General features: G+C 42.4%; 2 protein-coding genes across 5 annotated transcripts in view; both read right to left on the minus strand.

Annotated features, from left to right (window-relative positions):
• Positions 1-652: 652 nt before the first annotated feature.
• Positions 653-14,692, minus strand: MEIKIN (meiotic kinetochore factor). 2 transcript variants are annotated; one of them, XM_074915927.1, is made up of 13 exons: positions 14,429-14,692; positions 12,697-12,784; positions 12,397-12,472; positions 11,403-11,463; positions 10,583-10,726; positions 10,041-10,160; positions 9,758-9,797; positions 8,459-8,520; positions 7,602-7,696; positions 7,096-7,275; positions 6,670-6,741; positions 5,467-5,590; positions 653-4,111 (listed from the first exon to the last, which is right to left on the minus strand). In XM_074915927.1, the coding sequence occupies exons 1-13, from the start codon at positions 14,610-14,612 to the stop codon at positions 4,065-4,067; spliced, it is 1,293 nt and encodes a 430-aa protein (XP_074772028.1). In that variant the 5' UTR covers positions 14,613-14,692; the 3' UTR covers positions 653-4,064. The 2 variants fall into 2 exon arrangements, with proteins under 2 accessions (XP_074772028.1, XP_074772029.1); XM_074915928.1 differs by lacking the exon at positions 6,670-6,741.
• Positions 14,693-15,404: 712 nt separating this feature from the next.
• ACSL6 (acyl-CoA synthetase long chain family member 6) overlaps positions 15,405-26,646 on the minus strand; it is a 60,085-nt gene continuing 48,843 nt past the window's right edge. For 2 of the 3 annotated variants that reach the window (XM_074916544.1, XM_074916545.1), the window contains exons 16-21: positions 25,150-25,238; positions 24,454-24,570; positions 24,059-24,202; positions 23,084-23,185; positions 22,394-22,465; positions 15,405-20,204 (exon numbers count right to left, since the gene is read on the minus strand). In XM_074916544.1, coding sequence (XP_074772645.1) covers positions 20,064-20,204; positions 22,394-22,465; positions 23,084-23,185; positions 24,059-24,202; positions 24,454-24,570; positions 25,150-25,238 — 665 coding nt within the window. In that variant the 3' untranslated portion in view covers positions 15,405-20,063. The remainder of the gene's footprint in view (positions 20,205-22,393; positions 22,466-23,083; positions 23,186-24,058; positions 24,203-24,453; positions 24,571-25,149; positions 25,239-26,646) is intronic. The other variant, XR_012634438.1, reaches the window with a different exon arrangement.

The raw sequence follows: 26,646 nt of genomic DNA on the forward strand, positions 1-26,646 counted from the left end.
GGGCGGGCCGCAGCGCCGGGGCCGCTCACTGGCTGCGGCCCCGCGGGGGGAGCGCCCGCCGCCGGAGCCCCGCGGCCGGGGAAGCGCCGAGCGGCGGCCGGTCCCCTCCGGCCCCGCTGCCGCCAGAGGAGAGGCCGGTCCCCTCCGGGCGCGGCGGGGGGGTGAGCGGGGAGGCGGCGGGTCCCCGCCCTGCCCCGACCGCCGCGGGGCTCCGTGGGGAGCGGGCAGGGCCGAGGTGTTTCCCCTCGGGGCGGTTTGTTTTCTTTCTAAAGCCAAAAAAAAAAAAAAGGTCAAGAGCCCGGCATCGAATCCTTGTTGCTGCTGCACCCAGGCGCTTGAGGGACTCGGCTCTGCTGGCCCCCTTGCACGACGGGTGACTTCTTACCCCCAAACCCGGAAAATCCAGCCCCCTTTCTTCCCCCCACCCCACGTACACGAAGCGATTCTCCCACAGCACCACCAGAAATAGCACAGAGCTCGGATTCACTCCAAAACCCACACGGAAAGTGAATGGCGTGTATTTGCATGCAGAGGAAGCCACCATGACAAATAAAACATCCATCTACAAAATAGTATTTAGGACATAATATCCAGCAGGTGAATCCCGAACAAATACATAAGGGGAAAAAAAAAAAAAAGTGTGATAGATCTTACAAAAGCAAAACAATCTGGGGATTTCTGCAAAACTCTTTTATTAATAAGCATTTAAATGAAATGGAAATGCTGGATACAGTTAACAGCCTCCTTCCATGTCTCACTGTTCGGGTACAACACTACTAGAAAGTTTAATTAAGGACTGACAAAACTGACTCATCAACTTTCTCTACAAAATAGAATTAAACAGCATATGATGTAAGATTAAATTAAGCAGATTATTTTTAAAAGGCATAGTTTAGTGCATGTGTAACATATCTATACGATTCCTCACAATCGGCCATCTGTAGGAACTTTTTCATCTACTAGAATTTGGAAGATAACAGAAAACAAAAAATTAATGTTTAGATGCATCTTTTTCCCTTTTTTCCGTATGGAAGACACACCTACCCGCCACAGATTTACAGGTCACCGACCTTTACATCCTTTCACCATGTGAAAGCCTCAGCTTCAAGATGGCCACGTAAATAAAGTCTCAAATACAAAAAGTCCTCAGGCAACACTACGAAATAATGGAATTTCAGCCAGGATATACAACTCAGCTTTCAGCAGGTTCACAGTTACAGTTTAGCTAATCTCAGGTGCGGTACAATTCAAGCTGTCCCTTTAAAATTCAAGAGTCCCTTTAAAAGTAAATATTAACCTGTTCCAAAAGTCCTAAATTAATAGCAAGTGATTTCGATAAGCTTGACTGACATACCTTAATCGAGGGAGCGGAGGAAGGACAGTAAGGAAAAGAGGGATAAGCAAGTTTAATTGTCCATTTTCCTGTAAAAAACCTCCCTGCAGGTAAATCTTTGTACCTACACAAAGAACATAAATTTCAACTAGTGGTGTGTCCCTCCAGTACACGCTGCCTTGGGCCCCAAACCTCAAGATCTGAGCCAAACCAGAACTGTTTGAATGTAGGGTCGTTCCCCTCCAACAGCAAGTCCACGTACCCCTTCTAGTGCAAGAAGGAAACATCTTTCACTGTCTCCATGCGCTTTCAGTCCCAGAAGTACACCTCAGATAACAGAAATAACTCAACAGCCTTGATGAAAAACCTCTTCTAGATTTATGTCTCATACATCTGCTACCCATGCGCAGTTCCTGGTGCTCAAGTGTTATCAGAGCTCCTGCGTGGACTGACTCAGTGCAAGCGATTCCATTCAAGCCATTAAGACTTCATCATGTCTGGGATGTGACAGAGCAGCCCTGTTGACACTGAACAGATTTCTCTCCTGAATCACTGCACAAATAAGCTCTTCTGAACCGCCCATTCACTGGCTGTGACCCATAACCTTTACCCACTGATATGGAAGAGCCAGTTTCCACTTTGAATGAAACTTTATGCAGTCATTCTTCAGTTTAAAACCAAAACAGGGGAAAATGCCTTCCCTTTGACAAAAGCAGAACAAGAGTAGATATTGTTGCGGCTTCAAAATGAATAAAATTTCCTTCCCTGAGGCAGAGAGCTAGCCTAGTAATTAATTACACTTTCTCTAAGAGTCAGACAAAAGATGAAAATAAGAAGAAGCACTTTCGTAACTGAAGGGAAGGACAAGGAGATTGGGGTTCATATTCCTGTCCTCCTATATAGCCTCATCACATCAAGAAAAACAAAAGCAGAACGCAGTAATATTCAGGCTGCTACAGCCAACTCCAGAGTTACATGCTGTATTTTCTTCTCCAGTTAGTTTGTCACTATTAGTCTGTTTCTTTCACAGAAACTACAAAATGCTTTGGAACAAAATAAGTAAATTTTTCCTAGGACTCCCTTACGATAAACACTTCTTTTATTCTGGCCCATCCTTTACGTGAACAATCATCATAATCACAACTGACTACATACATAACTTGCAATTTTGCTTAAAGCTACATAAAGGAGTTCACCTCTATCTCCCAGGGGCTCTAGATTCTTGCATAATTACCAGTGGCTTAGTCTTTGCAAGAACAAGGATATTGATAATTAGAACCATACCGGAGAGAACTCCAAGGAGTTATTGGCAGAACTCATTCTACTCATGCTTAAAGGAAAAATAACTTAATGGCATAATTTCTAACCTTGAGCCATACAGTATGTTTATACAATACTTGTTCATAGACTAATCTAGCAGCATTTATTTGCACTTCCTTCTACCCCCGAGCAATGGGAAAAGGCTCAGGGTCTGAACTTCCACAGGTAATTTTCAAATGCATTCAAACTAATTAAAGTTGCAGATTTTATATGTCTCCTTGACACGCTCTTTTTGGAAATACAGAACTATTTTCCAGAGCATAAATATTCTGGGTAAAAATACTGAGAAACAAACTCAGACTTCAAGAGGTTTGGAAAGCCATACTATCATTTTAAAACATTGAAAAACTTCCTTTATGTCTACAAGAGTCTGAGTAAGGGGTGTTGTAGTGAGAACACTGTAGGGATCCAAATTATTTCAGCCTGCAGTGAATTCAAGTGGAGAAAAACTGTGCTCATCAGTGTTTCCTGAGGCATTCAGCACACTGCTGAAGATGACATTTATGGATTAACGATCCACAAGTGGAACTGGAAGCAGTGGGAATCTAACCTATGTGCCACGTAGTTTGAGCAGTACCCTGAAAATCCAGAACACCAATATCCAGCTCTTGAGACAGCTGAGCTCTAAAAGCCTCTTTTCCACCCTTGTATTCATGTACGGCACCTACTTCCTCTGCAGAAGTGTGAAGGCACTGGAAGAAACAACGAGATAGGTGATATTACAAATACCCGAGATGCCAGCGGTTGGGCAGTGGATGTGCCAGGATGGGGATGGTGCTGGTCACAAAAAGCTCGCCTGCAGTGATGGGGAAGGCGACCTATGTTCATGTTTAGAAATCAATTTACAGCAGAGCACACACAGTTCTCTGCACCTCCAAAGTTCTGCAGATCTAAGCATTCAGGGAGTTTAATAGTAGCATGCTACTGACTTCAGAGTCGCGGAGCGTACAGGAACACTTTACAGACCCATTTCCAGGACGTGCAGTTACCTCTGTAAACCGTTAACACTTCTTTACTCGAGTAGAGGTCACACCTTTAGATGCAAATGCTACTAGAGAAATCTAGAAATCTTGGCAGAACAAGATCCCAAAATAATCCCATTAATGCAATCTGGTCTGCTGTTCTTGAGTCACACTTTTTTAAACTCTTAACAAACGGAAGAATCATCTTTACGGAATCCTTACAGAACAATGCCTAGAATAAGAACTAGTTGCTTGTACAAAATAATTTAATATTAACTACTTGAATAAAGTATTTACAAGCTTACTGCAAAGCATTATACTAAATTTCAAACAATGTATATGCCAAAAAAATACAGTCATTAATTACTGGTTAGTAGTTCTGTTTCACCTCCCTGCCACAGCAGCGAGACAGTTACTTCTTCTGTTGACCCTGCTGAAACCCAGAAATCTCATCTGTGTTTACAGTAGATCCAATTTTTGGTACTCGTAATAATATCTGTGGAAAAAAGCGGTAAGTTAAATACTCTCAGTAAAGTGGCACATTCTCAAGTGTAAGAGAGCTCACGGATCTGCCCAGCTGTCAGGATGCCCAATAGATACCTACGCTGTCACTTGTTCGGAGGAATCTGAATCTTGTAGGTCAAGTGGCAGCGAGAAGAGAGCAACAGTTTTGAGTGTATGTACATTCCTACTGAAAAAGCATCACCTGAAAGATTCCTTCAGCAGATATGAAAACACCTCTCATAAAAACCCCCATCACTGTCTCCAGACAGTCTAATTCCCAGTTCCCTGGGACTTTCTCTAGAAAAGCAGGAACAAACCCAAACTTTTGCTCTGACACCACCACTTGCTGATTTCTGAGATCCGCTTGCCTACCAAGTACAACCTACATTCTGTACCGCCGCAATTCTCCCAGGCACGTAACTTAACATCCTTGTTCTCTGATCTGCACAGAAGCACCAGATGATTGTCATGAATTAATACATACACACACTTAAACCACTTCCCTGCATTCTAGATGCTGTGTGTAACTCAGTCTGTAATAAAGTAGGAGAGTATTTGGACTTCAGAGCCGGCAATTCCATTGAAAATTTGTGTATATTCAGTATCATTGAAAGCTATTATGCTCATGCAGTATCTCTGTATTAAATTAAAACAGTGTAAGTGACAAATTTAACTGGCAGAAAACTTGCAGACGTCTGTAAAGAACTACTTTAAATAGGAAGACATATGCCATCCAGTGGCACACTGAGAAACTGCAAGAGATCGGAAAGGGAGAGGATTTTACTTCTGTGGTAGTGATGAGAATTTTGTACACAGTTCCCATTTTTTTTTTAACAAAAATCTAGGAAGTGAAGAAAGCTTTCTCTGTGTTAAGGGTCTCAGGAGAAAAGAACAGAAACCTTTAGAGAGAAACTGATAATCTTTAGAGAAAAACATACCCTATGGCTTGAACTACTGTTAGGGGGAAAAACAACCGGAAGCTAAAGAGCTGAGTTTAGCTGAGCAAGATATAAACCCCAGCACTGGCTGAAAGCTGAGATCAGCCATATTTACCCTAGAAATAAGGCACAGGGTAATAATTTACTAAAGAAGCTGGTATCTCTGCTAGGGAGTCTCCATACCAGCAGTGAAGCTCCACGTGGTGTTTAGGAGTAACTTGAAGAGGTGCAGATACTCCCAGGGTTACCCAGTAGCACCTTCCGGCCTTAATGATCTAGTAGCACCTTTTACTCTTTAGCCTTGTGATTTTTTCAAATATCCAGACTTAAGGAAAAAAAAAACCCAACCTTTAAACACTCAACTACCCAGTTACCATCTGCACAGTGAACCAATCCTATATTCTCTTACCTTCAGGCACTTGTTTGGGAGGCTGGAACACTTTTGTGTTAACTGGAATTTTGGGAAGCCTGGAAGGCCTCTGGCGTGGTGAAGTTCTGACAATGGAGCAGATTTTTTGTCTGTCACACAGGGGCTGAAAAGATTAACGACATTTCATTCACACAACTATTTCCATTGAAGAAATACTCTCCTAGCTTTCTTCTAGAGAAATTAGAGATGACATGCAGATTTCAAGGGTTGTCATTGGAAAACATTTAAGACTACTTGTGTACATTTAATATGCTATCAGAAAGGGCGACAGAAAGCTTCAAAGCGTAAACATTCTCTTCAGCTGCTTTTAATACCATAAGGCTCAAATACATTGTACATTATATACTAGCACGCCAAAACTGAGCACTATACAACTAAAACCTTAAAAATATTATTTTCTTCTGGACTTAGAGGAATAATTTCTTTTTCTGAGATGCAGGAACAATTTCTTCTGATTTTACATACAGAGCTGTGGTATTCAGGAATAGATCTTCCCCAGGTGAGGCTTTGCACACTGGTGGCAAGCTAAGCTACAGCTCCATCAAAATACAAAACCAGTTAAATCATTTAAATAGGCAAACACTTGTTCTAGGTGTTCTATCGCTTCAAAAATATGATTTAGGACTTCAATGATTCCTGTCTTCAGCCTCCAACAAGACCCCAATGTTCTCTATTTCTTAATCTAGTATCCAGAAACTCAAGTAGGCTTGCAACAACGCTAGGAAAGCCCAGAACGTTTTCCTGCCAAATAATCTGGTGCAAAAAAACCCAGTGTATTTTAAGTTTCCCTTTTTCTAAAAGATTTTACAGTTTGCTGATTTGGTTGGGAGCTATGGCATGAAAGTGAGGTCATTTCCATTCCTGCAGAGAGAAGCAGCAGTACTGTCTGCCTTGACTGACAGAAGAATTCAAACTGGCATTTCAATGTCGTTTGTTTGTATCGAAGGGATAATGCAATAAAGGCTCCTAGATGCTGGTTTTACATTAGAAAATATTAAAAAAACACAAAACAGATATCTAGCTTGTTATTGTAGTGTTTCACCTGTCCAGCTAAAAGAATTTAACCCGTAGTTTGCTGTGCAGTTCATATTGTAGTGTAAGTATAGCCAGAATTAGACTGTGCCATGAAGAACCATTTGTTTGGTTTTAATCATGAAAAAAATTATCAGGATAGACACTCACATCCACCTCTGCAGGCCGAGCATAACCAGGATTCCTTAGGGCTTTATTTTCCTCCACGGTGGAACTAACTTGCTAAACAAAACCAGAGAAGAATTCAGTATCACTTTCAAATTCTTTGCTGTTTATTACTAGCCCTACAGTATTCCCCGAGTACACAATACTATTTATAACAACTCCATTTAGAATTACTAACAGTTCTTTGGGTTTAAGTACTGAATTCCTCTCATCCACTGTTTTTTGGTCTTACGCTCTCCAAAATTAAGTTTACTGCAGCACAGAACACACACCTTTCAGGCCCCCTTCACAACTGGGGGACAAAGCACTTCCTACCACTTCCCATATTTAATTGTAACTTTTTTCATGATTCAACAACTGGCACTTCGATTTTACGCCTTCACTAATCCACAGGGCATGAGGGGCACTTACCACCACAGTATCAGTCTGTCTGGACAGCAGTACTTTTGCTGTCAGCACCTGCAGTTTGGCTGAAGCCCTTCCCGGGGCACCACGCTGACTGGAAGACGACGTGCCACCTTCTAACGTAGTTGTATTATTTTCTTTTTTCTTACGCTTCAGCCTTTTGAGGTTAGCAGTTCGCTTGTCAGCCTAAAGGGTGAGACAATTACATGTTGTGTTATAAAGTGAATCTCTCTAGTGTGAAAGCACTAACAAAGAGTCCCACTGTCATACTCGAGCTCGACACAACTGTTTGGGTACCACTGACAGAGTCAGTCTGAAAATGTGGAGCTTAGGGGGCACCCGTGGCTGTTGCTGCTACCCCGAGGGAGAGACCAGCTACATTTCACTCTGCCACTGTCTGCAGGCACCCCTTCAAGGGAACTGCTGTGCTCCTAGGTGGAATCCTCCACCTACTCAAGGAAAGAGCAAGTCATTTGTGTTACAACCTGCCTGATTTATTAAGGATCTTTCACCTTTCTTTCCGGTCCTAACGGTGAAGAACAGCGCATACCGCTTTCAGGGTCTGGAGTTCTCTCTCTTGCAGTTGTAATTTTACAGACTTTTTTTCCTGTGATAAATTTCCAACAAATTAATTAACTTTGAGACAAAGAGCAACTCTCCAACCCATGTCTTACAGGATGGTTTTCAAAGAGGGATCATTTCAAAGCCACCCATGTGAACACGCTTCCTCCCCTCAGTACAATCTCCCTCTCCCCACCTACAGGGCTGCTTTACTCCTCTCCCTTCCCTTGAGGAAACAAGGTTGCTTATTAATCCTGCGTTCACCCGGCTATTTACTGCTAGACACACACATTGTGGGAGCAGAGGAACTGCATAATCACAGCAGGCTTTGCCAGTGGCAGCTCCTGCTGCTATTACAGTCCAAATTAAGGAGGGGAAAATGATGTGGTACCTGGGCCCCAGCCAGAATTGAATCAGTCACAGTTCAGAACTGTAGTTACATGAGAGACTCCTCACAGTGTTTGTGAAGCTGACATGAAAGAAGTTCAAGTAAGGAGCATGACACTAACAGTTCTGTTCCTGCATAAGTTAAATAAGAAAGGCTAATTTTCACTGATCGTCACAGGTGATTAGGTGGAAAAACGCAGGGTTTGGCGTTTTTTTGTTCTTCTCCTAACATGTTAATTAGAACCAAGTCTTATTTACAGGGAAGATTTTCAATTCACACTTTTCCTTCTAGATACAACCGAGCTTCGCCTGTGCCAGGGGGACAAATGACCCAGTGGAAGCCTGGTTCTGGTATTTTGCCAGCATTTAAGTCTGGGTCGAATATTCTGTTGTCTCACAGTGGCTTCAGGTCACAGGTTACCTGCCAGAGTAGTTGAAACACTTAATGCTGAAAAACTGTAATTGCTACTTGATGGTCTCTTTCTAGGAGAGGAGGGAAAAAAAAAAGAGAAGTGAACAACCATTCTGAATTAATATTAATGTTCAAAAAACAATGTATGAGGAAATAATAGGAAAAAACAGACTGAGTGAAAAGGGATAAAGCTTATTTTTAAAAATATTGTTACTCAGTTACTTCATCACACTTTACAGTTATTTGATAGTTTATCATCAAGTCACATAGCTTAGTCTGAAGATACTTGCAATTTAAGATCCACCATTCACTCAGGTACTCAGCACTGAAGCACAGTAGGGCAGAACGTATTGAAGTAGGATGCAGGGGAAACAGGTTCACAAGAAAATTCAGATTGGGTTGTGTAGAGATCTGTAACACTGTATAAATGAGTTATGAATGGAAATATTTGCATGTAAGCCTGGAAACAGCAGCACAAGGGTAAAAAGGAATGATACAGTTCCTAGAAAAACACTCGGGTTACTCAAATTTTTATGTCAGGACCTGAAGGTGGCACTGTGACAAGGCAAGTATAGAAGACCCTTCACTGTGCTAAAACCACACCACAGATGACTTGTCAACAGAAAACCTGGCGTCCTAACAACAGGAGGGTGGCAACAGGGTCCCAGCATATCACACGCCCCACTCCGCTTCCTGCTAGACACCTTTCCCAGATGAGACAAACCTGGCAGTGGGCAGAAACCTGGCCCAAGGATTACAAAGGCTCAGGTCAGCAAGATTCTGAAGCAAAGGAGTGCCCCATGTAAGCTGATGGTTCCTAAAGAACATAAAAGAACTGCCCAAAACCTGATTTTGTCCTGGACAAGCACAGAATGCCAGAGACTTAACGAGGACTTGACAGCAGGTACCCTTCACACTCTGCACTGCACAGGCAGCCCTGCCCAGAGCACCCGGGCACACAGGTCTTGCTGCCTGTGACAAAGAAAGCTGACAGAGTAAGTGCAACTGGGTAAAAGCCACTCGTTTAGGGATTCTGTAAAGAAGTGTCACCTTCCCCTACCATAAAATCCTCCTCCGAGTTTGCTTCTATTATTTCCCTACAGCTGCAAGGCCAAACCAAAAGTCTATAAGGCAAACTCGTACCTGACTTAACACACCAATTTCAAAGTGAGGACATAGGTGGCTAAAACTCTACAGAAGTGTTTGCAGGATCAGAGGCTTATTCATACTGGACTTTCTTTTAAACATCTTTCAAAAGAGGAAAACCTGAACATTAAAGTGCATCAAAGAGTCTGCTTTGCAGATTACCTTCGAATGTGTTGGTCTTGCAAATTCCCCGGTGCAGGTTCTAAAAAACATAAAAGCTAAGCTTTAAAAAAAAAAAAAGCTAAGCAGACCAGACAATGTTTTAGTGCACACTAAATTATAAAGCAAAATATTAGAAGCAAACACAAACCCCTAACAGGGAGCTGTTGCTCATTATGCAGACAAGCCATAAATGAAATGATTATCACATATTTTATACAGGTTCCTTGCACTAGAGTGAAATTTGTTTATGTATCTATTCTGAAGTATTGTAGAAAATGATTACCTAATATTGCTGAAAGATTTGAGATCTGTGGTATCTTATCTATGGACACTGCTTTGCTGGAGTCCAGGAGAGTGGAGTTCTTGTACATGACAGAGTCCTCAGAGTAAAAATTACTTCTTCCTGGACATAAAAGTGCAAGCTGCTTACGCTGGAATTCACTGAGTGATTAAATTTGTGAGCAAACACAATCACATTTGCAAGACAGGAACTTTAATGCAAACTGAAAGCACTGCCTTGGCTCAAACAGCCACAGAAAAGTTCGGGAGGAATGAGACTCAAAGCAGATTTGCTGGTCATCCTCCAAAACCAGCTGATGTCAACAGTGAAGGCTTGAAGTTTACAGCATGATTCAAAGTACACCAGGGCCTGATTCACACTGGACTGGAGGACCAGATACACAGATCCCCTGCTAAGCACAGGCTGACTCCCAGCAAAGATCTGACCTGGTGAGTCACACCAAGAGAGGCCACCAGGCCTTCTATTGTAGATGGTTTCCCCACATTTTCTCCATCAAATAAAGCCCCCAAAAACAGAAGTCTCACCTGGACCATCATCTCTGAATGTTTCAGGGGATGAGCAACTGTTCAGGCTGTCACTAGTACCTGTGTTATAATCTGCAGTTGAACCTACATCTAAACACTCTAGTAGAAAGGTTGAAACACCTGTGGGAAGAGTCATTCCTGCACCTAGAGGAAGAGACAAAAAAGGTGTCTACCAAAAAAAAAAAAAAAGTATCATCTTGTACAAACCATCAGAATTTCCTGATCTAAGCTTCCTTCCCAAGATGAGCTAAATATTGTCAAGTCAGTATCTTATACCAATCATAATACAGTTAAAGAAAAAAAAAAAGGGCATCCTGAAGCCCAATTTACACTAGCATAAGCTAACAGAAGACACCTTCCTTGCCCAAGGTTTACTAGAAATACCTGAGGAATTTAGCCTCTGACAAGGTAATTGTTAGGCAGGTTTGTTTTCAAATGGACAAACTACCTAAGCACAAGCATTTAAAAATGAAGGTTTGAGTAAACTGAAGAATTCAACTCAACAACTTCTCTCAATGCCAAAACCAAGATCATGCCGTTTCCAACAGGCTGGGCTCAAGACTGTCTCAGGTCTTGTAGGTCTCCTACCCTGTTTGTGCTGCCTACGAGCCATTCCCGTGAACCACGTGCTGGAATAAGGCAGAAGTCCAGCCAGTGGCCTCAAAACCTTTATTTTCTAACATCACACACTCAGAACCAGTACAGGAACAGCACACCATTTTATAGAAATACAATTAAAATTATATAATGAATTTCACATTTCATTTTATTCAGATGTAAAAATATATTTACTAATATAATGTATTGCCATTATACTCACTTGAAGTCACTTCAGTATTTTTCAAACTTTCTTTACTTTCAAAGTTGATTATCAGGGATTCCTAAAATTAAATGACCAATGCAAGCAACCTGAGAAAACTGGATGTCAATAAAGAAGCAATTAAATGTATTCCTACATTAAGAGAAGCTCAGAAACTTACCGTCTGGTACTTCACACTTTAAACTTGCTATTCACAGTGTAATTTGTACCAGGGCTTTTCATGTATCATTAACAAATCTACAATCTGCTTTACAGTTCTAAAATTCATAATGAATACCCAATTGTTTGATCCTATAATCTTTGCTGGATGAGGCTTCCAGTGGAGGCACACTGACACCAACTGAAGTTATGCATAAGATAGCAGGGGACTAATGAATTTCCCTGTCTCTTTTTTTTTTAGAAGCCTAATTCTTGCTGCTCACTTTCAGAAGCCTAGACCAGCTCTATAAATATAAACAACAATTTTGTGTACATAGTATATTCTATGAAACTAAGCATTTGCAGGAAATTAAAATAATTGGTGAACTCTAAGAGCTAGCATTTTAAAGAAAACATACTTTTACACCAATATCACTTGAGCCCTTGGCTGTAGCTGATTTCAGTTCAAACACACCTGGTGAACGATGTCCCTGCCACTGCAGTATTCACACACTTATGCTCATTCACCTCAAAATACTTTTTTCCAGTTTTATAGAGACGAAGAAGAATGCAACAGTGACTTGCCGAAGGTCTCTGTGTGAACTAACAGCGAGCAGTTCTCTGGAATCCCGCTCTAATGAGATATCTTCCACATAACACAACTGTTACAGCCTTTCCTCATTAAGGATAATTTGTATTGATGTTTTCCCGTGCTACCAATATCACTGAAAAACGTGCACGCGCACACAACTCACAGAAAATTCCTCTTGATTAGAAAAAGAATTTAACCTATGACATTTCTTTGATTTATCCCCCACAAATTACCAGTAGGTAAAGAGTGAGACTGCATTCTCACCTTCAGCAGTTCAGCACTTTCTTCTACTTTCACTTTTTTTTCCAAGTCTGTTGATTCTTGGGCATTCACTTGATGACTGCCGTGAAGAACAAAGCTAAACTCAATACACAGAGCTACGGTTTGAGAGGACGGCAACAAAAACTACAAAATGTCTTTATGAGGTGCCAACAAATACTCTGACAAACATCAGTTTACTGAGAGTTCAGACTGCGTATCTCCAAGAGACATCTCGTGCAGGCAAACCGATATAAAGGATTAGCAAGTGTTAATAACGGGGTATCTGAATGAGTTCTAACAGACCTTTGGTAGCATGAATAGCTCACTTTGGTGACTTCAACATTTTCTTTAATATTTGGTAGAGTTTTCACTGAGACCTTTCTCTTGAGGCCTAGAGAAGAGTAAGTATTTAGTTCAGTAATTTTAGTTTTAATATTAGAATTCAAATTATTATTTCCAATAGGGCACCTTTAGCTGTCACCCCTCTTCCATGCCCATAATAATTTTTGACCCTGTTATCACAAACAGTGTAAACTCTGGATTTGCTTTATTATTTTTACCCAAACTCTTTTTCAGCAGTCTAACAACAAGACCAAAAAAAAAAAATATAGCAGACTTCAAGAAATACTTCAGGTGTTTCAGAGACCCGCTGATTAAAAGAAAAAAACCCAAACCAACACCTTGAAGTGGCTTTACTCTGCCTAGGCTCAAAGCAGTCTGAGTCTAAATCAGTTTTAAATGGAGTTTATTAGGAGTATCATAAAAATTTCTACATAAACTGGTCCTCACTGTATATAATCCCAAAGGCCGTGATAACACATTTACTTAGGAACCAGCAAATTTCAGAGATATATTTTCTTATCCTAAAATCAACTTTGTAAGTTGTTCAGCTTGTGTTTTACTTTCAGTAGCCAGGAGCTAGACACAGCTAAACTTCCCACAGTTACACTTCTATGACAGCACATTAACAGTTCATCCATCCCCACACTAAGAAATGGCTCTGAAGAACTGCGTCCCCCCAGCCCTGTGCAGAGCCCTGCAGCTGAAACGCCCTGAGAGCTCAGGACAGCACAAAGCATGAGCAGGACTCGGCCCAGGACTCATCCCTTTTCCCTCCTTCTTTTGAGCATGTTTAAGCATGAGAAGCAAACAGACCTCAGGGCTGCTAGTTGCACCCAAGTGAGTACTAAAACCTCTGCAAGAGCATAAGCCAGCAGAGCAGGATCAAGGCAGAAACTAACATTCGTTGTATCCCATAACCATAATTTAAAGTCTTACCTTTACATTTACCAAGACCAGCGTGGGACCAAGACATCCCACACCCATCTTCCCCATTTACTCAGGCAAGATATTAACGTCAGCCTTTACTTGAACCCCATTCCTTCCCCTCAGACAGTGTTTTCTTAAGATCTCCAATTCTTGAGATCTGCTAAACTGCGTTCAGCCAGGCTGCTCCTTTTGAGGAGCTTTATGCAATTTTTTAAAGCATCCTCTCAAAGGTGGGCAAAAGTTTTGCCACACCGCTTCCAAAGGAAACTACTGGAGGGAGAAGGTGCCTTACAAAAGGGAAAACCTCTTTTTATGACAAACTAACAGCTAAACCAGAGGAAAGAGTCCTGTTTCCAGACCAGCTGCCTGCTTTCACCAGGCCGTAAGGGACACGGGTAACAACAAACCGCTTCCCAACCTCGCACAGGACCAGCTCGGCTGGAACAAAGGCTGAGAAACCCAAGGCTCCGCGGCGGGGGGGGGACAGGCCGAAGCCACACGCCATTTAACAGACCGCTGTTACCAACATCCTTCCCCGGAGGGTGACTTAACCCGCCCGGCATCCTTCCCCGCTCCTCAAATTCCCAAGAACACACAAGTTTGGGCCTAAACACCGCACAGGGCCTGCTCCCCCCCCGCCCCCCGGGCCTGGCCCAGCCGCCTCCCCGCTGGTGCGACTCGGCCTCCCGGCGCGCCCGGCCCCGCCGCTCCCCCAGCACGGCGGGACCCGGCGAGGACGGCCGGCGGCGGGAGGAAAGGCGCTTACGGCCGGGCTCCGGCCCGCGGGGGGGCACGTTCTCAAAGAGGCGCCGCCGACACATCTGGGAGCCGCCGGCCCGGCCGCCAGCGCTGCCCGGGGCAGCGGCCGTCCCCGGTAGCGGCGACGAGCGGCGCTTCTTCCGCGGGGCCTTTCCGCCCCGGGAAGCGCTCCGGCTGCGGGACGGCTCCATCTCGGGCCGCGTCCCCTCAGCAGCCCCCGGAGAGAAGGGGCCGAGCGGGGCCGAGCCGCAGCCGCCCGCGGGCACCCACAGCCGCGCCTCAGCCCGCATGCGCGGGGGCACCCCCGGCCGCCAGGGGCCGCCACCGCCCCGCCGCGGCGCTGAGGCGGGAACCGGACACCGGGCCCGCGGCGGGGCCGGGCCCGGCGCCTCCCCACGAGGGAAAAAGGGAAAAGAACCGTCCCCGCGGCGCCACAAGAGTTGCTTTTCCCTCGGGCGTGTCCCCAGCAGGAGTCTGGGCCGAGGGGTTTTAGGTTGAAGGAGCGTAAATTCCTGGGGAGGAACTTGGTCGAGAGAAACGGAGGGTGAGGGGGGGAGCCCCAGGCGGGCTGGGGGAGAAGAAACCTGGAAAATGGTGGGGGGCGGCTGATCCCCCTGAACCAGGCACGGGTTTCTGATGCCAAATTAAATGCAAAATTGTCAGTGAATTATCCTGCCCAGGCCCGCTCCTGTTACCCCGCTGCTGGCCTTTGCAGGGAGGGCGCTGGGTGCTGCTGCTGCCTGCCGCTGGTTTTAGCTAATAAATACGCTCGTAGATTTGATTTTATATTACATCTCACTATCAAAATCGTGTCACATATTCTATTGATCAGACCTCGTGTCTCAAATCGATGGAGCGGAGCAATCTCATTGCTTCCTTAACACGAAAAGTTGGAGACAATTCCTTGGCATTACTGGATTTCCAAGTGAAGGGAGAGATGGAAGCGCACACAAAAACTGGAATAGAGACTGAATGCTTTTCAACTTTATTGTTTTAGACACATAGTCTGAAAAAATACTATGCATTCCCAATTGTCAATTCATATTAAACAAGCATATACATTTGGTTATATTATTATTGATTTAAAATAAAAAATGAAACCATTACGGAAAGACTGCTGTGTCTTCAGAGAACTCTGCAACAATTTTTTTCATAGAAGATTGCTAAAATGAATCTCAGGTTCCAATATTCCTTTGGTTGTTATTTTAAGTCTTTTTTTTTTTTTTTTTTCCTTTTTTTTACAACATATTTAGTATAGGCACGCATTCTGAGCGACTTCATACCGATTGTGAGGACAGAGTGCTGGAGCAACAACAGATTTTATAAAAGAGCTTTTATTGTACGTCAGTCCACGAGAAAATCTTATGAGCAGTTTTGAGAAACGTGACAATTTTAATTCTTTACAAAAGTTTCCATAGATGACTTTTTGATATACATGCTAATATACCAAAACTGAAAAATCTTTAATTACAGTTAAGATTTTTTTTCTTTTTACAGAACTGTATATGTCATACTTTAACTCCTTCACTTTCAGTTGAAAATAGAATAGGCAACACTTACGAAAACGCCTCATTTGTCCGCTGCTTGTACTTTGCTAAAATACATAACAAAAAGCTGAAATGAAGTGAAGGGCTTAAAGGGGCTCTAGATGCCTCAGAAAACATTTTATTTTGGAACAATTCCAGGGATCTAAAACTTTTTTCCCCTCCAGACTACAAGCATCCAGATTTCTCCTCCAAAAAGCACAGCCTCAGCTTCATCATTTAACAGGCGTAAAAGCGGTGTAGAAACCACTGAATGTGCAAAGTACTGAAAAATGTTAATACCCCGAAGAAACAAAGATCTAATTCTGATTATTTTTTTTTTCCACAGACAAAACCAAAATGAGTTAAAGATACGAAAAGTACACAGATAGAATTGCCTCTAAATAAAATGCTTTTCCAAATTTTCTGTAAGGCATCAAGAGGTCTTTAAGTAATCTGTTACCATGCAAAAATAGTATATTCTTTCCCAGTTTACATTCATCTTGTAGCAGTTTATTTACAAATAGATCACCAGTTTGTGCTTTTAACACATGGAAAATTAAAAAAAAAAAACAAAAAACAAAAAACAAACTATAGTTAATTTTTTTCATTCCAGAAGATTAAGTCTGATTATTTTGTTATATGCAAGAATTTCATATTCATGGCAAAAAGTTCACTGGACTTTACTGATGCTGATATATACTTACTAACAGTGAGAACATTGCAAAATAGCACTTAATCAAAAAACAACTTGCCGTCTCTCTCTCACCTGATTTACATCAAGCACTGTAACCTGAAAATGTGCCTTTTGGGACAGAATAATGCTGAGTATTTCCTGCCAACACGGGGTTCAGACTGTCGGGTGTGGCTTCTGCTCACCCTCGCCTGTGTCTTCGACCATTTCTGTGGCAGAGCTGTACTTCCTCTGTGCAATATATTGAGCCAAGAACATACAAAATATATAACTAAGCAATATTCTCTTCCTGGAAAAACATATTCTGGTTTTTATATATGAGCACTGGAGGCCGGGCGCTGATCCCACCCACTGTGGCAGGCCGGAGCTGGGCTCACTGCAGTGGGCTCGCTCTATTTTTTCATTAACTGATCACAGAATGAACCCCAGATGACAGGGATTAGTGAAAACCAGTCATCCTGAAGCCATCACGAGTAGGGCTCTTCACAGAAAAAGGTAACTTGTTGTTACCTGCCATTTATACAACAGCACTTGAGTCTCAACTCTTTCACTAAGATGAATATTAGAAATTAATTTTGTAATTAGTTATCTTTAGAGGACAGAAAACCCACAGCTGGTTATTGGACAGCCTTGGGGATTTTTCCTTGGTGGTCACAAGAAGTATTTCAGTTTAAGAAAGCTCAACACAAAATAAATATTCCTGGAATTTGAAGAGAAGCATGTTTGTGTCCAGCTCACGCGTTACACATGTTCTTTTCAAGTTTTAATCTCCTACAACGTTGTTATGGTTATGGCAAGAGAGAGTGACCTGCAGAGGAAAATCTGATTACATAAGAAAGTACTAAAGACAGCTTTTAGTTTATTTATACAGCTTTTCACAAGTTCTGAAAGTATTCGCACTTTTGGTGTGACAACACAATTTCTCCCGAATTTTGCATCACCCTAGTGTGGCCAAGTCTGTATTTTTTCTTTCTTATTCGTTTGGTGTTCATATCTTTGGCTCTAGTGCATCTGACATTTTGCATCAAATACCCAAAGAATACAGAGACATTATTCAGCATTATATACTTAAACGTAACAGCCATCAAATCCGTAAATAAACTCCTATTGGGATATTCTATTCTTATACAAAGTCAGAGTTTAATTATCTAGAAAAGTCTGGTAGACTGAAATCATCTTAGGAGAAAAGTAAATTAAATTCATGTGGTAGAAAAAGATCAGTGGAAAATAGCTTCTCTGTACTTATTTAGATGACTAGGGCTTTTTTAATTTTAAAAGTATGTTGCATTAAAACAGGAAATTGTACTAACTCTTCATCGCTTTGAAGCATGCGTATGCAGTGACTGTCTTTTGGCTGATACAAAAAGGAGATGAACTAGACTCCACAGAGATGAAAATCCTTTCTGACTTGACCTAAAGAGCCAGATTTTATACAGTAATTCCTATCCCCTGTGGACGTGGCAGACGCAAATTCCCCAGCCGTTGCTGTGTACACTGGTGAAAAATGAATGTACAGTGCCATCAGGTCACAGTAGCGGCATTTCTTACTTGCTTCGGACTGATATGAGTCATTGCACTGGAATCAAATGAGGAATAATCAGGCACAAAAAGGGATTCAGACAAATACTTGCACATTTGATAAATCAAATCGGCCTGTTCTGTGATTATTTCAGCTGATACCGTTTCCTTTGTATCATTTTGTTCTGAAATTACTGCAGTAAATCAGTCTTGGTGTAGCACTAACTCATTCAATTTATTTCATTTTGAAGCATGCAGTGGAATTTCACAGGGAAAATAGGAGATCGTTTAGATTAAGTTTTAAACTTTTAGCTTCAAAAGTCTACAGTGGATTCCAGTTTAAGAGAGAAAATAAAGTGTGCTTTCACTGTCCTAGTAAAGAAGATCTAGCAGGCACAGCTCCATGCTAGTATGCACCGGTGCGACGAACAGCAGCTATTAAAATACACGTAGATATTTTAGGACCCTGTTTAGCAGAAGGAAGCCACCGACAGTCCAAATATTCAAGCAATTTAACATTACAGTTTTCTCATTTTGTACCGTGCTTTATATTGGGATAGAGCTCCAGAGTCCGTTCCTGTTCCACATGGGACTTATCCCCTTTCTAACAGCTGCAGCTGGTTGTGAAATCCCAGGTTTCGTCCGGACAACTTGCAGTTTATTCCGGAGAGGCCACTGGGAGTGATGACAGCGGGAACTGAGCTTCCAGACGTTTGAATGTAGAGATGATTCCTTAGAGAGCCTTTCTGCAATGCCACGACACCTTACAACAGCGCTGGCTAACAGAGCCTTCCGCCCATCCCCGCAGGCCTTGTGAAGCAACACTTGTTCCTCTTCCAGAGCCAGCCCAAGGTTGCCCTCCGCTGCTGCATCTCAGGCCGGCCTTTCTCCCAAACCAATTTGTTTTGCAAAGCCCCGTCCAGAATCGCAGCTTAGACCTTGCGCTCCGTTTCTTCAGCCCTGCTTCTGAGCGGGAGTTAGTCCAACCGCAGTATTAGCAGCATGTAAAGTAATAAATTAGGGACCGGGAGCATGTGGGTTAACGTGAGCTCCCGCAGAAAGCCGCCCCAGAGCCAGCGATGCTTTTGCAACCTTCTCAGTTTGAGTAGTTCAGATGTCCACGAGTGTGCTGTGCTGAAGGAGGCCCTAATGCAAAACCAGCATGCCATGTATAGATTGAGTTCGGATGAAAAGGAAAGAGAGGGAACTCTATCCTATCACCTCCTAACCTGTTCTTGTCATTTCAAGGTAGCATTAATCCCTTAGATGTAACGTAACAATAGGTCTATTAAGTACAAATAGCAGGAGATTCATTCCTGTTTCTATTCTGGTTGATAGTTAGGCCATTAATGATTAAATGAAATCAATGTAATTTATGTCCTGGAAAATATAAAATCTATCACTTAATATATAAATCAATATCCAGCTTGAAGTTCCAGATCGGGGAAAATAAACTTTCACCATCAATCACTGACTCTTTGAGGTAGACCACATTATTGAATTATCCACAATTTTAGTTTCTAATGCATTAGGTTATACACAATCAAATATCAACAGACATTCCTGAATTTTTCCCTATTTTAATTCCAAATGTTTGTAGTTATTAATAAGGTACGTTTCCATAATTCAATAGGTCATAGATTGAAGTTTCTATGTATTTTGTGGCAATTTAGCATAATTCTTAGTAGTACTCTACTGTGTACATAAAGTAAAAAATAAATTGTATCACACCTGATGCAAAAAAGAAGGAAAATTATGGTTAGTGGTGAAATCCTAGAACAATGAAAGGCTCAAATGTAAGATTCTGACGCTTATCCATTTCAGCTGTCTCATTCTGGCTCTGTACTTTTAAGTATTATTCTAATATTGCTACGAAGTCCATTATTCAGAAGATTCTTCCCATGATTTCAGATGGAGATGCTTGAATATAGCTCTTCTATTTGTTTTTTGAAGTAATCTCTTAGTTCTGGTCTCTTAGCCTTTAACGTTGGTGTCAACAAACCGTTTTGTACTGAGAACATATCGGAGTGAATGTAAATGGCTTTGACCTAAAATAAAAAAGGGATATATTTATAGCAAAAAATACAGGCATCACACTCCATCAGCGTAACTTCTTCTGCCAGCCTTGCTGCCGTTACCCCTGACCGTGCCTGGAGCCCAGGGGACTCTTCCACCAGGTCCCCAGGATTTTCCTCTCCCGCCCAAGTTTTCTGAGGTGACACGAAATCCCTCGAGAACCCTCAACCCCTCCCTGCCCTCCTGCTTGTCCTCCCATGACCGCGCTGACCCGCCAGCCAGCTAGCGCAAAGGGAGCTCTCCGAGAGACTGAGCACATCAACCTCTTTTCGTGTGAAACCAAAGCCAAAACACAGCGAGGCAGCGCGCGAGGGACAGGGTCACCATATGTGATCTTGTAACCGCGGAGTTTCGCACGGTTGAAAGACCGTGGAAGAGAGGGGAAGGGAGGGAGGGCAGGGAGTCCCGCTAAGAAACATCCTCTTGGCCAAACTGAAAAAGAAAGTAAGCAGCACGAATTCGGTCTTGCAAAATTATCACGAAGCTTTGCAGGCACAAAGAGTGTACGCAGTGATCATCTTTAAAGAAGAATGGATGGTGTTTTACTAGCTAATTAAAATGATACAACATCATTCAGCCTAGGCAAACAGGATTTTACAAGGCTGCCCTTGTTAGCGGCGGTGGCGGCGAGCGCAGCGGGGAGCCTGGCAGCACAGATGGGAGCGAGCTTTGCCTTCCCGTCCGTTTGTGGGAGTGCTGGTGTGGGAGAAAGCAGAAAACTGCTGCGTGACTGGTCATAGTCCACCGATTTAAGACAAAATTCCCCAGCCATCTGCTGCTTTCATGGTTCCCCAGAGTGGTTTACATTTTGTTAGACGGGGAGTTGCAGGAATATAGTCTTGAGAATCCATTTTTTAATTCCCATTAGCTATGTGATTCATTTTTCCCCTGCAAGCATTGTGGTCCAGTTCCTCCCCCAGTGACGTCCTTCACAAAAATCAGTGTTTGTGCTGTTAATCTCCCCCCGCTGGCTGCACTGCCTTCCAGAGCCTGCGCCCTGGGAGCTGTGGCTTACAGAAGCCAGAGTCGTCGTTGCCAAGCTCAGGCCTCCGGCGCTGCAGACGAGGACGGGGTTGAGAAGGAGTGGTTCTTCCATACCCAGGGGATCCCATCCCACAGGAACATTAGCCGCAATATCTGGCTCGAGGTTTGGTTTTAAGATTACATATTGCAAAAGAGATGGGATTTTGAAATGTGAAAAATTTGCCCTTAATTTGTAGAAAGATGGCAAGGCTTTCCCCACTATAATTTATTAATTACGAACTGCAGGTAGAATGGATTACTTGAGAATATTTCATACTGTGAAGACTACGACAAACCAGGAGCAAACTAGACTTATTATGTGTATATTGAATTTCATTTTTAAATTAATTTCTATTTACTATCGTTTCATTTGCATATGTAACTGCGAAATGAAGAATAACAAGTTTGTGTTTAATGGTGCTTCTGCTGCGCTCAGATATGGTGAATGACTCATTAGAATTACCACCCAGAAACAGTCCAAACAAAAGCAAAAAGGCCCTTGCTAATTATATGTAATGATAATAGAATTGTATGATTCTATGATTAAGATGTTCATTATTATAACAGAAATAAGCATTTGGCATTTTACAATGTGTCAGATTTTCTTTATTACTGTGTTTTTAATGCTGTGTAATCCATGGTTGATTTCAGATCTGTCCTTCCGAAGTGTTTGTAGCTCTGTTGCAGAAGTATTTACAGAAGCACCACAAAGGAATTAGTGCACGGGCTGAAAATAAACAAACCAGCAGCATTTCCTAGGTCGGTTATAAGAATGGTAATTACTGATCCAGTTTCCTAACAGTGCGTTCAGTGGCAGAAGAGTCAGAGTCCTACAGACACTTATATCTCGACCCCTCTAATCCACATCCCTGGATTAGATTTTTACCTCTGCGCCCAAAACTTTCACTAAATTTGATTCAAACTTCAAGCATGAGTGGAAGGCAGAATCACAGCGTATGTATTTTTCAAAGGAACAAATACAACTTTCCAACAAAAAAAGCTCTTTCTCGAAACATTGTGTGCAGCCGCAACAAGGATATGTAGCAACAGAACAAATGCTGACAAGTCCCCGTTCAGTAAAAATGGACAAACTGCCTGTCTGACCACACTGAATAATGTATTAATTGTTTTATTTTACCTGCTCAAAGGAGTGAAGTCCACTCTCCTTACCTAACCGTACCATGTCTTCCATTATCGCTTGCTGCAGTTCCTGGGTTAAAACACACAAATTCCTCATGAAACGTCAGAGTCAACCTTACATGCAATTAATTGTTCATCAAGAAAACATGTTTCTGAGTAAAGTTCAAGCGCCTTATTGCTAGTTAATACATAATTAGCAAACATCCTGTTAAAGCAATGTACAAACGTTAAACATACGTGCGGTGATGTTAACTCTCTCCTCAGTGTGAAATGTAAGGTTATATTTTCAAACATCTATGGCGTAGCTGCTTAAATTTGCAATCTGCCGACCATTTACCAGACTTAGATGCAGAATCATTTCCCACAGACACCAGTGGGATGATTCAGCACCATCAGTGTTCACGGATGTGATCCAAGTCGGTTACTCAGTACTACAGATGTGTAAATAAGGCTGGGATCCTTAACGAAGACATCTAAACAAACACAACCTCTCCTACGGCCGTACTGGTGTTCTCTGCAAGACAGAGGTCTTTTACCATCAGTCATCACTGTATCCAGGTCAACCCTGCTTAATTTCCAGTGCGGAAATAATTCTTGTCACTGAGCTCATTAATAATAGACACTTACTCTAACTAGATTATGCTACAGTGAAAAAATGTCTGTACTGCAGACAGATAGGAGGACAAACCTTATTTTTACAGAGTTCTGCATATGTTCCATCAAACCCTCTTTTCTTTGCCCAGCCTGGCATAACTTCGGAATCGGGCACCACAATTCCCACCAGAAAGGCCTGTAGGTGAAGGAGAAGGAGAACTGCAGGCAAAAGCTGAGCAACATTTAAGGCCCTACACTGAGGTAAATACATAAACTGGTTGAATTTGCTACGTGGTTATTCTTGTTTAATCGTGTCAATAATTTTCTAACATGTCACAGTGAAGTATATTTTGGTGTCTGTGCTTTTTCCTCAGCTAAAATGGTTCTCTGTAACTGTTCCTGCACTTGCTGATAATTTTAACACCTTCTGTCGGGTTTGTGTTCTGCTCGGACATTAATTAATTACTTCTATTTTGCATAAGCCAGAGCAGAACGCAGCCCATATCTTTTACACACACGCCGTTCGTGGGCCTTTGAGTCTCAGGCAAACCCCGATGCCAGGGGAAGCCTCGTGTTTGTGGCCAGCGAATGCAGAGGCATGAGTTGCAATGGTTCCTGAAGCTGTGCGTGTTCGTATAAAGATGCAAATTAACCATCTTCACCGCAGGTGCAACTGCAAACAGTGAACGGGGCTGCAACTGGGGAGAGGGGCAAGGCAAAAACGGGACAAGATTGGTCAAAATGGGCAGGCAGTGCTCACGGAGCCGCGGTGGCTTTGCCTTCATGTGGCTTAACCGCAGGCAACCTGGCCAAGGAGAGCGTTGGAGACCCAAAGGGTGAGGCCGAAGCTAACGTAAACCTTGAGCTTTGGCCACGACATCCTCCAAGCTGCCTCGGTCACACCAGCAGCTCAGCTCCCGCGTGGCTGGCAGCCAGCTCCAGAGCAGGAGGGAGCCGTCAGGGCAAAACTGTGCCAGGACCTACTCACATATCCCCCCTGTTCGTGCCCAGCTCTCTGTCTTCTGTTTACAAAGAACAAAGTAAGATTTTCTGAAAATTTCGTTTTTACCTGCAGGCTGTCTCCATGGACATAGATCTGGGCCACAGGGTCACTGCGGATATAGATATTCTCTATCTTCTCCGGTGCAATATATTCTCCCTGAGCAAGTTTAAATATATGCTTTTTCCGATCAATAATTTTAAGAGTTCCATTCTGTTAGGAGAAAGAAATGAGAGTTCCCAGAGAAGTTATTTAACCGTAGAGATTCAGTAAGCAGTCTGCTTTTAACAGAGCTCTTTTAAATTGCCAGAAAATGCTTCAACGGACATATCAAGCTTATTCTGCAAAACATAAACTTAATCCTTTGTAAAGACAGATCTGCTTGGAAATTTAAGTTCAGTACTTGGAAATTTCCGCGAGATAATACAATTGACATAAGAACTAAGCATCTGATCAGGACGCACAGGTAACCATTTCCCAATGTCTCCAGTGTGAAGCCAGCCCTCCTGGTCCAGCGCCTCAGTTGTCTTCTCTTCATCTTTCAGATAACCTTTGAAAACATTTGGTCCTTTCACACATATCTGCAAAACAGCCAGCATTGCTGATAAATTATTTTATTATTCTGCTGTAAATACTGACAAGCTAAATAGTAATTAACTATTCTTCACTAAAAAAAGTGAAATATTTTAAAGGCTGATTTAATGACCGTGCTCTGTGAAACTGAAATAGAACATGTTATAAAATTACCTATGGATTTTTTTCAAACTAATGGAAATATAAAGTCGGGATTGCAAAATTCATTTGCTTGAAGTTGATTTGCATTCAGCTTGAAGTTAAAAAAACCAAAGTTACTTCAATAAGTTTAATTTATGTGCAATATAGAAATATCACAGCAATTCAGCTCTTCTTAGCTGAACTAATTAATTCAGTCTCAGCTGTTCAAGTCATCAGGCAGGGCACTGGCTGGAAGTACTGCCACAGCCCTGTTTTAATTAATGCTTTGCTGCTCTCTTGCTGAATTGACTTTTCCCTTCCTGATCGTAATATGAAATGCATCTGCAACCATGCACCTTACAAAGCTAAAATGCTTCTAATAACTACATAACTACTTAATACAGTGTTAACTAGCGAGAATTTGATATAAAAATGTGATTTGCTACCTCTCCTTCTCCTTTGGAAGCAAAATAATTCAGCTCTTCCACATCCTTCAATCTGATTAAGTTACAGGGCAAAGGGGCTCCTACATGACCTGGAAATCAAAGTTATCAAGTCATTTGTCATCTCTCCTATAAACAATAATTAGCATTTTATTACTAGTTGCTTGCATATTTGTAGGTACACTGCATGTTCTCACAAGAGCTGTGTCTGTGTGCAGAAATAATTTGATTATAATTATTAATAAATACATTTGCTGTGTGCAGAAATAATCCTCATTTAAGGTTTTGCACTATGAAGACTGTATACCCAAAGCTCCTATTTGGCTGTATATAAACCCTGTTTTCAAACGTGCCAAAATACAGACCATGGCTCCCTTACCTGTAAGAGACTACCCCTTTTTTAAGCTTAACTCATTATAAAAGCACGCAAAGCTTTGGACTCGCATCGTTTTAATCACCTGGCAGTACCAACTGCAGCGACGTTGCAACCTTCTCCAAAGAGAAGTCAACCTTCTCCAAAGGTGAAGTGAGGGCAACGTCTGCTGTAGCTGACCACTGCGGTGTGAAAAACTTCCTATTTCCCCCAGAAACGGCCGCCAGGAAAGACGGGCTGGGAAGAGGAGTCCCAGCTCAGTGTCCCAGCGCTGGGTGTGCCGTAGCTCTGGCGGGCCGAGGTCTCGATTTGCCAGGTGGAAGCGCACCGAGGATGAGGATGCGGTGCTGGTGTGTGGGCAGGGCACGGGACCGGCAGGCAGTGAGCCCCAGGACACCCCAGCACCTGCAAGGGGCTGCTTTGGGTTTGAAAAAAAACCAAAGAGATGGGCACTTGTGCTGGGAGAAAAAGCATGTGCTCTTCTCCAGCCAAGGAAAATCTGGGCTGGAAAGAAGGAAATGCTTAAGTAGCCAGACCCATTCATACCCAGTGTCCAGGTTTCCTACTGGTATTCATTTGAATGAGTATGATACCCATATCAAAACATTTTCATGAATACTGATTAATTACATCAAGAATAAATTAAGCCACAGTACTTGTATGTATTAACTGAATCTTTCTTAGTGCTAATTTTCACCTGATTTTCTCAAGATACAAAAGCTCTGGAAGCCTGAACTATATAAAGTTTTGAGTAGTGGTGGATCTGTGTTCGGCACCTGGGTTCGCTCACTAAGCACACGAATGTATTAATCTTTCCTTTCTTCCAGCATTTTGTTCTAACAAACATTGTTTTAAATTCACCTCCGGTGCTCCAGAGAGGACTCACAGCGCCCGGAGTGCAGAGGTGAGAGTGTCACAAATAACACCTCAAGGGACAGTTCCAAATCTCCGCAAGGAAACGTGCCCAACATCTGATCCCTGGAGATTTATTCTGGACTAATGATACTTTCAAGAACATTACATTTGCAGAAAATTATTCGTATGGCGGAGAACGTTGCGTAACACCCAGTGATGTTACACTCCAGGATTTTCTAAAGAAACACGTGTTTCTTTTCTTTCTGAAAATG

This window comes from Athene noctua, chromosome 12 (genome assembly GCF_965140245.1).
Source record: "Athene noctua chromosome 12, bAthNoc1.hap1.1, whole genome shotgun sequence".
NCBI classification, from domain to species: Eukaryota; Metazoa; Chordata; class Aves; order Strigiformes; family Strigidae; genus Athene; species Athene noctua.

What these genes read in the sequence shown, in the direction of transcription:
- MEIKIN (XM_074915927.1), bottom strand. Translation starts at nt 14,612, where the DNA reads ATGGAGCCGTCCCGCAGCCGGAGCGCTTCCCGGGGCGGAAAGGCCCCG. An exon ending in AAAGTGCTGAACTGCTGAAG is followed by an intron (nt 11,464 to 12,396) that starts GTGAGAATGCAG and finishes ATTTAATTTTAG; the next exon opens with GAATCCCTGATAATCAACTT. An exon ending in ATTCAGAGATGATGGTCCAG is followed by an intron (nt 10,161 to 10,582) that starts GTGAGACTTCTG and finishes TTTTATGTCCAG; the next exon opens with GAAGAAGTAATTTTTACTCT.